The following is a 14982-nucleotide window of genomic DNA, read 5'->3' on the forward strand; positions in this document are numbered from 1 at the left end:
CAATGGTAAAGACTCCATATAGATAATCTGTCACCAGATAATCCATCACACAGCAGAGAAAGACAGGTTTATGTATCAGAGTATTGTTGTAGTGTGCAGAGTCCTCCAAACAGCCCCCCATAGCTCATCATCCTGGGTGTATGTGACTGATACTAGCAGATGCCATACCTATCCTATAGGGTACTCCATAGCTGCACAGTGTAATATATATAATATACGTTCCAAACACTGACAGTTTTTCCAGCTTTTTGGCCGTCCTTTATTACACACAAGTCACATCAAGCAATTGATTATATTAATAATATTCCGGCTCTGCATTCCAGCCCCTCCTGTGATCACATCTGTCAGCGCCCTTCTATCTCGCTCGTACGTATCCCTGATGTTGGCATTGCCCATTCTCTGGCTTGGCGCAGCAGTGCAGATAGAGCCCTCCATCAACAGGTTCCCCTATTAGAGAGCACTACAAGGGCTGCGACAGCGCTGAGCTCTTCTGATTATCTCTGCAGGCCTGGGAGCTGCTCAGGATGGCTATAAAAGGCAAACACGTCGCCCCTGAGGCCTTTGCTATTTAAGGGTGAACTCTGGCAAGGTCATCAGGTTATAGTATCACTGTTAATTAAAAGTTGATTGTTCGGATGATGCTAATGCAGTAGTAAGGAAAACATTATTACTATAGGACGCTGAAATCTAAAATATAGCATTGTATCTTTATTTTACTCATGTATATCTCACTATTAACTTACACAGCACTTTACAGACATCATTGATGTCCCCATTGGGGCTCACAAGCTAAATTCCTTATCAGTATGTGTTTGGGAGGAAACCCACACAAACATGGGGAGAGCATACAAACTCCTTGCAGATGTTGTCCTTGGGGGGATATGAACTCAGGACCCCAGCGGTGCAAAGCTACATTGCTAACCACTGAGCCACCATGCTGCAAACCACCAGTGCTAACCACTGAGCCACCGTTCTGCAATACTGATTATTGCATCGGCCACATATTTTAATCTTTGTTCTTCAGTATGTAGAGAGTATGCACAGGATTAGTGGCTGCTAGGTATGGGTTCCCATTTACACACTTTCCGTCTTGAAGTGACCGGAGCTGTGACCTTCTCCATTGTAGTCTATAGGAAAGTGCTGCAAATGATATCAGTCACCGAACAGCACCAACCTATGCCCTATTTGTCATTACGGAAAAGTGCAGTGATTGATTCACCGTTAAAAAAAAAACTAAAAAAATGTTTCCTCCCATTCAGGACTTTGGCTGAGAGAAGAAAATAGTATTTCTGGTTGCAATAATCTATGGCTGCTTTATTATGTCCATAGCACCGCTCTATGCGATAACCATATATTTAAGTAACGGGTTGTCCACCTTTGGGGACAATTTTTTTTTTTCTTACTCATATACATGTATTTTGGAAAAAAATATAATTTGTATAATTAGGTTTCATTAATAATGTTGCACCATTTACCTTTATAATCGCTGTGTTGCACTGCTTATTGCTGGCTGCAGAATGGGTTAACTGAAAATCTGCCAGTGGTTGTTCTGACTGTCCAATATATATCCCCAGAGGTGGACAACCCCTTTAAGGAAAAGTGTCCCTGCTTTGTAATCTTGGCATGTGATCCTGTTCCCTGCAGATTATATACGGCTCATTCATATAGATAAATGTCCTGTATATGTTAGTCCGGCTGTTGCTTAGTAGCAGACATTGCATGGAGCTAGTGATTTAGCCCTTTTCTTGGGGCTGTAAGGAGATCTGGCGTGTCACACACTATACTATAAAGGTATTGCAACGCGAAAAATGTACGTTGGGACAGAAAAAAATCTGATCTGTATTTGCTCCGGAAACTGGGGCGGAGATAAGAGACAGAACCTCAGATTTTTACAATGATTTCATCTGTTGAGCTGCCCAGATCTGCTCCGATTAGTGGCCCAGATGCCAAATCCTTAAAGGGGTTTTCCCACTAACAAAAGTTCATTTTAATAAATAGATCTTGGAACAATAATAACTTCCACAATTGGATGTGTTTAAATAAAATGTTCCTGTGCTGAGATAATCTTATAAATGTGCCCCTGCTGTGTACTGTGTAATGGCTGTGTCTGACTGTACAGGAACATGGTCTGATCATACCACAGCTCCTGGGCAGGGGAGGAAGCAAAAGAGTATACAGACAGGACAGCACAGAATCGCAAATAATTCTTTCTTTGAAGTAAAAATTGTTTAAAAACTGGCAGGAAAATGTTTTACCTCACAAAAAGAATTAGCTGCGATCCCCTGCTGTCCTGTCTGTATACTCTTTTGCTTCCCCCCTGCCCAGGAGATGTGGTATGATCAGACTATGTTCCTGCACAGTCAGACACAGCCATTACACAGTACACAGCAGGGGCACATTTATAAGATTATTTCAGCACAGGAACATTTTATTTAAACACATCCAATTGTGGAAGATATTATTATTCCAAGATCTATTGATTAAAACGAACTTTTATTCGTGGGAAAACCCCTTTAAGTGACAAGTGGGTGACTAAATTGTATCAGAAAAAATATGCAGCCATAGGAACTACAGTTTTTTTGTAGGTATTTTTCACATGGCTTTTGGTATGAGATGCCTGTGGACGCTACACACAATCTGTGTGAGAAAACTGGTGAACATACCCCGAGGATATGCCACACATACTTCCATTCCAGCCACAAGAGTGCGGATTTTATTTTTTAATACAGGCGACGCATGGCGCTTTATCTGTTCCTGTCACATCTACATGATGGCTTTCTAATCGAGGCCCCAGTGCAGGACTGGATCTGTCACAATGGAGCCCAGTGGTGCCCAGTAGTCTCTAGTGACTTACAATGGAGGCTGTAAATAAAGCATCTACCATGGGTGTGATATGTCGGCCCAGCTGGTCATATAAGTGAGGTGTGAATATTGGACACGGCACTCAAGGTCCCGGATGGGATCCTGCTCTCCATACAGTTATGCTGCCATTTATCCTGATTCTTCAATTCACAATTTATTTACCGCAATACCAAAACTGCAGGCGTAATATTTCAGTCTCAATTGGACTTTCCTCTGACAATCTGTCATTTAAGATTAGGTTTAGAAAAATAAGGACTGGAGAAGAACAGAGTATGCCTCTGTGGTTAAAGGGAATCTGTCAGCAGGTTTTACTATGTAATCTGAGGGCAGCATGATGTAGGGGCAGAGACCCTGAATCCAGTGATGTGTAACTTAGTTTACTGGGTGCAGCAGTTGTGATAAAATAGCACTTTTCTCCTGTGCAGATCTAGCAGAGCTCAGATGTTGAGCTGTGTATAACTCCCCACACCACAGCTTTCTGTGCACATTGTATAGTGACAGAACTGCTAATCAGTGCTGGGGGAGTGGTTGGACTACCCTGCACGAGCCAAGTAGTCCCGTCATGATAATCTCCTGCTGATAAAACACTGCTTGTGTTGAAACAGCAAAACACAGCCCAGTAAGGAACACATAACGTCTACTAGGTGATAGGAGCTGTAACCTCTGCACTCGGATACTACTATGTGGGTGGCCAGGTTCTTGGTAACGTGGATACTACAGGTTAGGTGTAGGCTAGATACCGTACACTTACCGTTCTGGGTGACAGCTTATGTCTCAGTGACGTCTGGGAGATATCTCATAGTCTCACAATTTCTTGAAAATGTTTTGGTGCCTATGTCAGTGTTTTTCAGTTGTTAAACTGGATTGCAGTTTATTTGCATAGTGCTGGCAAATCAGGGTTTATTGTTGTGATTATTGCAAAACCGAAGAAAAAAAGATTTTGTGATAATAGCTGCAATTCATTGAAATTTGCCCACACAGTCTGACTATATCATTTATATGGTCTCTGATGGTGGCTCAGTGGTTAGCACTGAAGCTTTGCATCACTGGGGTCTTAGGTTCTAAACCCACTAAGGACACCATTTGTAAGGAGTTTATATGCTCTCCCTGTGTTTGTGTGGATTTCCAATACCAATGGGAACAGTGATAATGTCTGTAAAATGCTGTGGAAATTAATGGTGCTTTGTAAGTAGATAAAAGTGGTATTTTCTGCACCAGAGAAACCTGCTGATGTAATATGTGCCACATCCATGACCAGCCGCATACCCCTCGAGGCGCCAGTCAGAAGTCTACTGCCATTGTGGGCTTTTTGAAAAAGTGCCAGAGCTGATGAAAGAATGTCACAAAAAAAAGTCACAAAACATTTGTAAATCTGAGCAACTCTTCGAAGCAGAAACTTTTGATGAATTGCACCCATATTTTTTTTTAAATATCTGCAGTGAGGTGCCGTGAATTGCTGACATTTTTTTTTAGGAAATATTTACCAATTTTTAGAGACCGAATTTGGTCTAACAAATCCTGTTTTGGTTGTGTGCTGCAAGGTATCCGTGTATCTAACATGCAGCCCCAGACTATGACACTTGGGTCTGTTTCTCTTACAGTTAATGTCGGTGACTACATACAAGCTGTTTTGGATAGAAATTTGGCTGAAAATATCTCCCGGGTTTTATACCCCAACGATAATGTAAGTTAAATGTTTCTTTCAATAAAAAGTTAGTCGTCTTTTTGGGCTCATACACATGATCATATTACCTACTTGTGTTGTTCAGATCCAAAATATGGTGCCTGTAATGTACCTTATACTGTACCCCTACACTCTTGTAGAGTCTGTAGGCACAATTGTATGCTATATTAAAATTATCTCTCCACCAAGAAGCCATCTTGCTTCCTAGAGTCACCTGTTAGTTATCCTATAAGTCAATATTCAAACCTTCATAAATGAGTAAAGTCAGATCAGAGTCTGACCGAAAGGATGATTTACCATCTGTAAACAGCTGTTTCAGGGCTCCTTGCCTCTCATCAGTGCTGAGCAGTGTACTGATCAGCAGGTGGAGAAGCCTTTGATGGTGGTACTGTTTCTCTCTGTGGAGACCACCAGGTTGCAAAAGGAAAATTATAGGCTATACAGTGATCCATGGGAATATGGTATTCAAAGTAGCTCTACCCCAGAAGGAAGCATGCTGTCACCCTAAGAGCAATTACTGCTGTACTTTGAAGAAGCTGTGACTAGAAGCCTTTGTTTGAGGCTGAATGTGGTGTCTCACAGAGGAACTATACCGCGGCACATTGAGGGTCTACAGTACCATAATACAGACCTGTTGGGACTCTCAGTACGACTTTACAGTGGTTTGCGCAGTTTGTAACATATTGGACCCTTTTTTAGTGAGTTCTCAGTTTAATGTATCTGACGCGTACCCTCAAATAAGAGACTAATCTGTGCCGACCTCTCCGCAGTTCTTTGAAGGCAAGGAGTTACGTCTGAAGCAGGAGTACTTTGTGGTAGCTGCCACCCTGCAGGACATTATCAGGCGGTTCAAGTCTTCCAAGTTTGGATGTCGGGACCCAGTGAGAACCTGCTTTGATACCTTCCCCGATAAGGTAAAGAACTACTATAAACTGATTGTTCAGTCAGTCACTTTGGACATTTAGTGGCACAAACTAAGGGTATGGAAAGGGAAAAATCTGCTGCAAATCCTGGAGTGTTGGCAGGAAAAACGCTGCGTAAAATACATGTGCGTTTGATGCATTTTCAGCAGCAGATGGAAGGAAGGGAGACACAGTCATTACTAGTGGGTAGGCGGAGCCCACATAGGATAGAACACCTCAGATTAAAAAAGAGTGTTGTCCGGCCCCTCCAGCTTGGGCTCCTCCTACTCCAGCTCTCCAGTCTAAAATTTGAGGTCACAGAGGATGGTCGCTGCTGGAAGCAGCTCCTCAGAAAATTTTTTTTTTTTTATCGGACAGAGACTTGGACCCCCGTGGTCTTGAGGTCTCAGGGGTCTCAGCGCTGCTGGACCCCCACCCCTCCCTTGGCGGATCTGCATTACCCTTTGAGAGAGGTCCCTGCAGAACCCTGCCGGCCCCGGGGGATGAGGGATGCTTCCCTGGCGGGGACGCAAACCGCGCATCTGGGGTCACTGCGTTCTCCGCCCTGGGGGGAAGCTTGGGCACAGCGCCACAAATCCCTGGGGGTCCCTGTGGCGCTCAGCTGGGTGAGTACTCAGCATGTTAATGTGTTTTGAGTGCTTCAGCGGCTGCTGCGGCAGCCGCTGCTACATGTTTTCAGGTGGTGACTTGTGTTTTTTTGTCCGCAGGTGGAGGCCTGCAGGACATGGAAGCGGGGCAGGAGCGGAGAGCGGAGGAGTCGCGCGCGCTTTTTTTGAAGCCGGCGGGGGGCGTGGCTTCGCGCCTTCCCGGTCTTTCGCGGGCAGGAAGCTCTCTGAGCGCGCGCTTTCTCCTGCCCCTCCTCTTCCGGTTTCTCTCTCCTCACAGCGCGGCGGCCATTACTGAGGCCTCCATCGGGCTCCTCACTCTCCTCTCCTCCCGATAGACCGAAGGAACACTGCACCGCGGCCAGCTGGGTGAGTCGCTTCTGCCTGTCAGGGCAGAAGCTTAACCCCTCACCCCCTCAGCGCAGGGCACCTTTCTGAGGCACAATAAGGTGACAGACTGTGCTGTCCTGCAGCTATTACCTCATATAGAGGTCTCTTTTTTTGTCTGGGGCTCGCACATCCTTTTCATTTCACAGAGGTTGTGGGGAGTCTGCGACATTAACCCCTTATTAGGCGGTTATCCCTTAATTGGGGGTCAGCTGGGGTAGCTCTCTTTTTAAGAGCTTTAACCCTTCAGCTTTCTTTTAAGAAACCACACTGTCCTACTTACTGACAGGTTTATCCTGCCATACACTGTGTGAGGGCATGTCAGATCAGGGTCCAGGAGGTGTGGACCGTCTCCCAGGTCCGCTACAGGATCAGTCTCGCGTGTCTGACACGCAGGAGTCCTCGACGGCGTCAAGCGCAGCGGTCGGGGGTTTCGGTGATGGGGCAGTGGTCAAAATGGAGGCCCTCACTCGTTCTATTGATGGCCTGTCTGACCTTCTAGGTTATTGGGTGTCAGCTAGATCCTCTCATGGCAGGAAGCGCCACAGGCCGGTACTGCCCTCCCCGCGCAGCGACTCGGAGATCTCTGTTATGGAGGGTTCCCCTTCAAGCTCAGATGGGGAGATGTCCGATTCGGATAAGGAGGATCGGCAGGGGCACTCTGCCTCTTTTTTGGGCCGTGCAGAGGCTTTTATTGGAGCCATGAGGGAGGCGTTACAGTTTCCGGAGGAGGTAACTAGACGTCCTGGTAAGTCGGCCCGGATGTTTCAGGAGTCGCATAGGTCGCGCTTGGCATTACCATCTCTGGATGAGCTTAATGGGGCAGTGGAGAAGGAACGCCTGTGTCCAGATAAACGTTTTCAGGGGACACGGTTTTTTGAGGCACTGTATCCGTGTTCCACGGAGTTGATTGATAATTGGATTCCTTCTCCTGAAGTGGATGTCCCTTTATCCCAACTTAGCAAATCCTCATTACTGCCTGTTAAAGGGAAGGCGAGTCTGCAGGATCCGCTGGACAGAAAAACGGAGATGGCGGCGAAATCCATCTACGAGGCCGCGGGTCATGGATTCAGAGCGGTGCTAGGATCCATGTGTGCTTGTAAAGCTTCCCTAAGCTGGTTGGACCGTCTACGGACGGCGTGGCAGGATGGATCCCCGCTATCCGAGGTAGATGGGCTTTTCAAGTTGTTGGAGGATGCGGCCCGATATGGCAGTGATGCAGGTTTGGATACCGCGTCACTGCTGTCCAGGGCGCAATCCTCGGCGGTCACAGTCAGAAGAGCACTGTGGCTCAGACAGTGGACCGGGGACGCGGTTTCCAAGCAAGGTTTGCTATCTTTAGCTTACAAGGGTGGTCAGTTATTTGGATCTGACCTCACGGAGCTGATTGTCAAGGCAAAGGCAAAAGAAGCGGCCTTACCACAGCGAAGAACTGTGGCTTCTGCGTCGGGCAGGCCTAGTGCCGGTAGTAGTCGGCGGCCCTTTCGGTCCAGGGGACGGTCCGGTCAGCCCTCTTGGGGATCGGGTCGTCCCTCTTTTTCAGGAAAAAAGGCTTCTCAGAAATCCCGCACTCCCTGGAAACAGAGCTTCCGTCAAGACAAGCGGGAAGCTGACAAAAAGCCCGCTAAGGCGGACTGACGCCAGGTTTTCTCTCGAGGGCTCTCGAGTGGGGGGTCGCCTGCTCCAATTCGAATCGACTTGGGCGTCCCGCGTTTCGGACGCCTGGGTGACGCGGGTTGTGTCAGCAGGCTACTTCATAGAGTTTCTTTCTCGACCCCCGGACAGGTTTTGTCGATCTCGCATTCCGAAAGAGACCGAGCTAGTTGCCGCTCTACGGCAGGAGGTCGATTCCCTTCTGCAGAAGGGTGTGGTGGTACCGGTTCCGCCGGAGGACCGGGGAAGAGGGTTTTATTCAAACCTCTTTGTGGTCCCCAAAAAGGAGGACAAATTTCGCCCCATTCTGGATCTCAAAAGATTGAATCGGCATGTCCGCACCCGGAAATTCCGCATGGAGTCGCTTCGCTCTGTTGTGGCGGCCCTGTCGCAGAACGACTTTTTGGTGTCAATCGACATTCGCGACGCTTATTTGCATGTTCCTGTCGGAAGGGCCCACCAACGCTTCCTTCGTTTTGCCATAGGTCAGGACCATTTCCAGTTTGTGGCCCTACCATTCGGGTTGGCCTCGGCGCCCAGAGTTTTTACAAAAATTCTGGCACCTCTCATGGCGATCCTTCGAAGACAGGGGGTTACGGTTCTTCCCTACCTGGACGACCTTTTGATTGTGGCGTCCTCAAAGGAGGAGGCGGTGACGGCTCGCAATCTATCCCTTCAGCTCCTGGAGGACTTCGGGTGGCTAGTCAATTGGAAGAAGTCGTCTCTGGAACCGTCGCAGTCAATCCTGTTTTTGGGGATGCATTTCGACACGGTACGAGCAGTGGTGTCCCTGCCTCCAGACAAGCAAGCAAGTCTTCTTCGACATGTACAGGTTATGAAGTCTTCGACAGCAATGTCCCTTCGAAGGTGTATGCGCCTTTTGGGTTTGATGGTGGCGTCAATGGAGGCACTTCCGTTTGCCCAATTTCATTCCAGGACTCTCCAAATGCTCATTCTGAACCGTTGGGATCGATCACAGGCTTCGCTGGATCGCAGTGTCATCATCTCCCACAGGGTGCGAGAGTCTCTAGAATGGTGGTTACGTCCGGAAGCGTTATCCCTGGGGAAGTCCTTCCTCCTTCCGAGGTGGTCGGTTATAACCACCGATGCCAGCCTGTCAGGCTGGGGGGGTGTCTGGAACGATCTCTGGATTCAGGGAGTATGGTCGTCGGAAGAGTCTGTCCTGCCGATCAACATCCTGGAATTGAGGGCGATTTTCCTTTGCCTTCAACACTGGACGGTCCCTTTAAACGGTCTGCCAGTCCGAGTGCAGACAGACAACGCGACGGCGGTCGCGTATATCAATCATCAAGGTGGAACGAAGAGCTCCAGGCTCATGATGGAAGTGTCTCGGATCCTGGTATGGGCCGAGGCCAAGGTGCCAGCCATCTCTGCGATTCACATTCCGGGAGTTCAGAATATCACGGCGGACTTCCTCAGTCGCGAGAAGGTGGATCCCGGAGAATGGAGTCTTCACCCAGAAATTTTTGCACAGCTGTGCTCCCGTTGGGGAACTCCTCAAGTGGATTTGATGGCATCAATGTTCAACACCAAGTTACCGACGTTCATGTCCAGGTACAAGGACCCGAAGGCTGTGGCGGTGGATGCTCTGGTGGCTCCGTGGGACCAATTCGAGCTAATCTATGTGTTCCCGCCGATATCCTTACTTCCTCTGGTGTTGCGTCGGATCAGACTGGAAAGAGTCTCGGCTATGTTAGTAGCCCCAGACTGGCCAAGGAGGACGTGGTTCTCGACGCTGGTGTCGCTTCTGGCTGCGCCTCCACTTCCTCTCCCTCTTCGCCCGGACCTGTTAACCCAAGGGCCCGTTCGTCATCCGGACCTGAAGTCTCTGCGTTTGACGGCGTGGCTCTTGAGACCGAAATCTTGACTCGTCAAGGTTTTTCAGCCGAAGTCATTGCCACTCTGCGAGCTGCCAGGGGTCCTGCCACTACTAGGATCTATCACAAGACTTGGGAGGCCTTCTTTTCATGGTGTTCGGGTTCTTCAAGGAACCCGAGGATTTTTTCCATTCCCAATTTGTTGGCCTTTTTGCAGTATGGCCTGGACAAGGGTTTGGCAGTTAGCACTCTGAGGGGTCAGGTTTCTGCTTTGTCCTTGCTGTTTCGGAAGGCTATCGCCTCGCGTAGGGACGTTCGTTCCTTTTTTCGCGGGGTAACCCGTCAGTTTCCGCCGCGGAAGGCGCTTGTGTCCCCTTGGCGGCTCAATCTGGTCTTGGAGGCTCTTCAACATGGGCCTTTTGAGCCTATGGACTCTGTTAGCCTTTCTTTGCTTTCTTGGAAGGTTGCCTTTTTAGTGGCAGTCACCTCTTTGAGAAGGGTTTCTGAACTGGCGGCTCTTTCTTGCTCGCCTCCTTTTCTGGAGTTTCTCCCGGATCGCGTGGTGCTTCGCACACGGGGCGACTTTCTACCTAAGGTGGTGTCACAATTTCATGTTAACCAGGATATTGTGTTGCCCTCGCTCTGTCCGGAACCGAGGAATGCGAAGGAACGGGCCTTGCACGCATTGGATTTAGTGCGGGCTTTGAAGTTCTATTTGTCTATTACTCAAGGTTTTCGGAAATCGGACTCTCTGTTTGTGATTCCAGCAGGTCGTCGGCGTGGTCAACGAGCTTCCAAGGACACTATAGCTCGATGGATTCGGTCGGCCATTTTAGAGGCTTACCGACTCAAGGGCGAATCTTGTCCAATTAAGATTCGAGCTCACTCCACGAGAGCTGTGGGTTCATCGTGGGCTTTTCATCAAGGGGCCTCGGCAGCTCAACTCTGCCGGGCGGCTACCTGGCTCTCCGTCCACACTTTTACAAAGTTTTATAAGGTGGACGTCAGTGCTTCCGCTGATGCAGCCTTAGGACGTAGGGTCCTGCAGGCGGCTGTAGTTTAAGTTATCGTTAACTTGTATTTAGCGCTAGTTGCGCATTTTTTCTAGGTTGTTGGGATTCTGCCTTTGTTGGTTTTTTCCCACCCTTAATTTTTGGACTGCTTTGGGACGTCCCACTAGTAATGACTGTGTCTCCCTTCCTTCCATCTGCTGCTGAAAGACGGATTTTGGTAAGACCTTACCTGTAAAATCCTTTTCAGCGAGGGAAGGAAGGGAGACACAGCTCCCTCCCATGGCAGAAGTGTGTTGTTGTGTTTTCAGATGCAGCGTGACCCTTCTCTGATAGCGTTTATCTGGGCTGAGGTCGGCGCGCTAAGGCTCTGTTCCAGCATTGCCAGCTCATCGCAGTGGTCAGGTCCAGTGAGTAGTACCTGGGACTGTGTGGTTTTTTCTGTTATATGCATAACCTGTCTCTTGTTTTTTCTCTGAAGTTCTTCAGAAGGGGTTATGTTGCTCCGCTGGTGATATTTGCTCTTCCTTAGCTTGTGTACGGACTGGAGAGCTGGAGTAGGAGGAGCCCAAGCTGGAGGGGCCGGACAACACTCTTTTTTAATCTGAGGTGTTCTATCCTATGTGGGCTCCGCCTACCCACTAGTAATGACTGTCTCCCTTCCTTCCCTCGCTGAAAAGGATTTTACAGGTAAGGTCTTACCAAAATCCGTCTTTTTTGCCCATTGTTTGAATGTGTGAAAAATGACAACAGGTGCAGACGTCATATTTTCGGTCTGAGTGTGATCCGATAAAACATTGGACCCGGACTAATGTTAGTCTATGGGGTCATGCACGTTTGATTTTTTTTTTTTTTTATCAGTATCTGTCCGAGGAAAAAGAAATCGCTGCATACCTGAATTTGATACAATATCGGCCATACAAGTCAATGAGTGCCTGAAAAACATCATGCTGCACTCAGATGACATCTGAATGCAGTCCGATTTCCACGGATTGACAGACTGGAGAAGATGGAGATTTTTTTTTTCTCTATCTTCTCCTCATCCGAGAGAATTGGATCACACTGTGCTCACACTGATCAGAGTGTCATTTGTATAATTGTCCCAATTCTTTCGGATGAGACTATCTGCGGCCGTCAGCCCCTGCCCTAACGGTCAGTTATGTATTGTACCTACGAGATTCTAACTGATGGCAGTCTGAACCGGTACGTAAAATATATTCTTAGGTTTCAGAGCTTAACCTGTCTGACTTTATTTTTGTTCCTCAGGTTGCTATACAATTGAATGACACCCACCCTGCACTTGCTATTCCTGAGCTCATGAGGATCCTAGTAGACGTGGAGGGCATGGAGTGGGATAAGGTGAGGCAACACACCATATTGCTGCAGAATCCTTCCATAAATATGACTTCTATAAAGACTGTGTAGTAAATGGTTACATGTAGTCTTAAATGCTTGTATTTTTGACTAAAAGTCATTTGTGTAATTAAGTTTCATTAAAAATGTTGCACCGTTTCCCTTCTATAAGACTGTGTTGCACTGGCTATTGCTGGCCGCAGAATGACTTACCCGAGGATCCATCAGTGAGGCCGTTCTTCTCGGCTGATTTATGATTATAGACCACATCAAAGTTGAATGTGCAGAGAAACAAAGGGCTTGTAAAAGCCAAATGATGCAACATTTTTAATACACCCAAATTAGCAAAATATTTTTTTGTGGGTTTTTTTTTTGCACAAAAAGAAAATCCCCAGAGATGGACAGTTTCTGCATTAGGCTCCAGTTCATCTAGCACTCAGCAGCTGTATTAATTGGTATAGTCAAATTTATTATCAGCGTGGTATTCTGCAGAATCCACTGAAAACCTGGAAAAATGAGAAATGTGTACAAATACTTTTTTTTGTGATTATAAGTAAAATAAAATGAAAGCATAATGGAGGGTTAGGCTTCCTGTCCGAATTAAAAGGGTATTACCATCTCGGACATATATGGCGTAGCTACAAACATGCCATAAATGTCTGATAGATTTAGAACCAATATAAAAACATCACCTGTCTGCTGTCAGGAATGAAGCGGTGGCTCCATCTCTCCATTCACTTCTGTGTTCAGTTCCGAATATGGCAGAACATTTTCAAGAAAACAATCCCTATTTAAATTGTAGCCAGTCTGCCAATAGGTTAAAGGGGTATTCCCATCTCCAAGATCCTATCCCTATATGTAGTAGGTGTAATAATAACATTAGCAAATACCTCCAATTAAAAATGTAGTATAGTTCTTCTAATAAGCTATGTCGCTTACCCCGTGTGCAGAGCAAAGTAGTAACTTTTGTATCCATGGTTACTACCACTCATATAGTGACAGTTGGTTGTAAGTGGTCGTAACTACGAATTTCTAAACTACTGCAATGCACTGCACATGGGGTAAGCGACATAGTGAATCGGAAGAACTATACTACATTTCTAATTGGAGGTATTTGTTAATATTATTATTAATTACACCTACTACACATTGGCATAGGATCTTAGAGATGGGAATACCCCTTTAAATATTACAAGTGCAATTTCCGAAACAGTGGCAACCAAATTCATAATGGAGGGAGGCCATTACCCTACTGTAAGCCAAGTCGTGATACAACTCCTTTCAATTCTTACTGCAGCTACCACTAGAGGGAGCATAGAGGGCTGCTGCATACATACATATATACATACAGATCAATAATAAAAAAAAAATGCCGTAAATGTATAAGTGCCCCCTAGTGGCACTCAGAGGCAGTACACATTAATAATTTACCTTTGTGCTTGTGCAGAGGATTTTCTGCTGTTTGAAAGAGAGTCAGAACTTCCATGACTATAAAAGTAATATTGGACCTAATAATCTTATGGTAAAAAGGGACGACATTCTCTTTTTAGGCTTCTATATTTTTATTATTTGTATTATATATTTCTTTAGGCTTTTACACCCTGATTGGCCATACAGTTGGTAGTATAAATCCAAAAAAGAAAAAGAGATGTACCTATGGTTGATTTATTATAAATAGAATAGTGCATGCTAAAACCCTTCAATATTTTAAGCTATAAAAAAAATAGGAATCCATTATTAATGTTGCCTGTCTCTTTCACATGGTGTACTCTTCTCCAGTGTATAATAATCTGTGCTCCTTCCTCCAGGCCTGGGACGTAACAAAGAGGACCTGTGCGTATACCAACCACACCGTGCTGCCCGAGGCTCTGGAGCGTTGGCCGGTTCACTTGTTTGAGAAGCTGCTGCCCCGCCACCTGGAGATCATCTATGCAATCAATCAGAAGCACCTAGATGTAAGGGCTCCTGGGTTGTCCTTGGGTAACAAATAGGTTTATTCGCTTTTAGAATAATGTCTAAGAAATAATCTTTCTGCCCGTACATTTGTAGGAAGTGTTAGCCTTTTATCCTGGGGATATGGAACGTCTGCGAAGGATGTCCGTCATCGAAGAAGGCGACTGTAAGAGGATAAACATGGCTCATTTGTGTGTGATCGGATCTCATGCTGTCAATGGAGTGGCTCGGATCCACTCTGAGATAGTAAAGAACTCGGTGTAAGTACTTGGCGCAGTCACTACATTATTTACAGGCTCTGGGTACATTTAAACATCTTCTATTGTGGATCTGAGACATGTCAGGAGAGGTTGACTGTAGAGGTCCTCGGTCCTAGTTCCAATTTTGATGGTCTCAGTTTATGGATCTTTATTGATAACATTTCATGACATGTCATGTTTAAAAGTCTAAAGCCCCTCATATAGTATAGATAACTGTCAGCCAAGCAGTGGATATCTCAACAGACTCCCATATACAGGAGCGCTCCTGTGTTCTGTATCAGAGAGCCATTGCCAGACTTTTCTAGCGACAGATTATCTCTTCTAGAACAAAACAATCGTCAGTCCATAGACCTTAGATAGCTATTGGCTGAATGCCTGTTCATTCCGGTTCCACTCTACACAGAATTCATATGTTTTCAATGGGGGAGAGAGAAGCTGCAGAAGTGTCTCTGCA

At 46.5% G+C, this 14982-nt stretch overlaps 1 protein-coding gene across 1 annotated transcript in view; it reads left to right on the forward strand.

The window, feature by feature from the left end:
• PYGB (glycogen phosphorylase B) overlaps window positions 1–14982 on the forward strand; it is a 77274-nt gene that overhangs the window by 46668 nt on the left and 15624 nt on the right. Inside the window, exons 7-11 of the mRNA XM_073672515.1 lie at window positions 4464–4546; window positions 5317–5460; window positions 12229–12321; window positions 14124–14270; window positions 14365–14528. Coding sequence (XP_073528616.1) covers window positions 4464–4546; window positions 5317–5460; window positions 12229–12321; window positions 14124–14270; window positions 14365–14528 — 631 coding nt within the window. The remainder of the gene's footprint in view (window positions 1–4463; window positions 4547–5316; window positions 5461–12228; window positions 12322–14123; window positions 14271–14364; window positions 14529–14982) is intronic.

Source organism: Phyllobates terribilis, unplaced genomic scaffold, assembly GCF_046119375.1.
Source record: "Phyllobates terribilis strain yellow unplaced genomic scaffold, ASM4611937v1 Scaffold_3__8_contigs__length_932513732, whole genome shotgun sequence".
NCBI classification, from domain to species: domain Eukaryota; kingdom Metazoa; phylum Chordata; class Amphibia; order Anura; family Dendrobatidae; genus Phyllobates; species Phyllobates terribilis.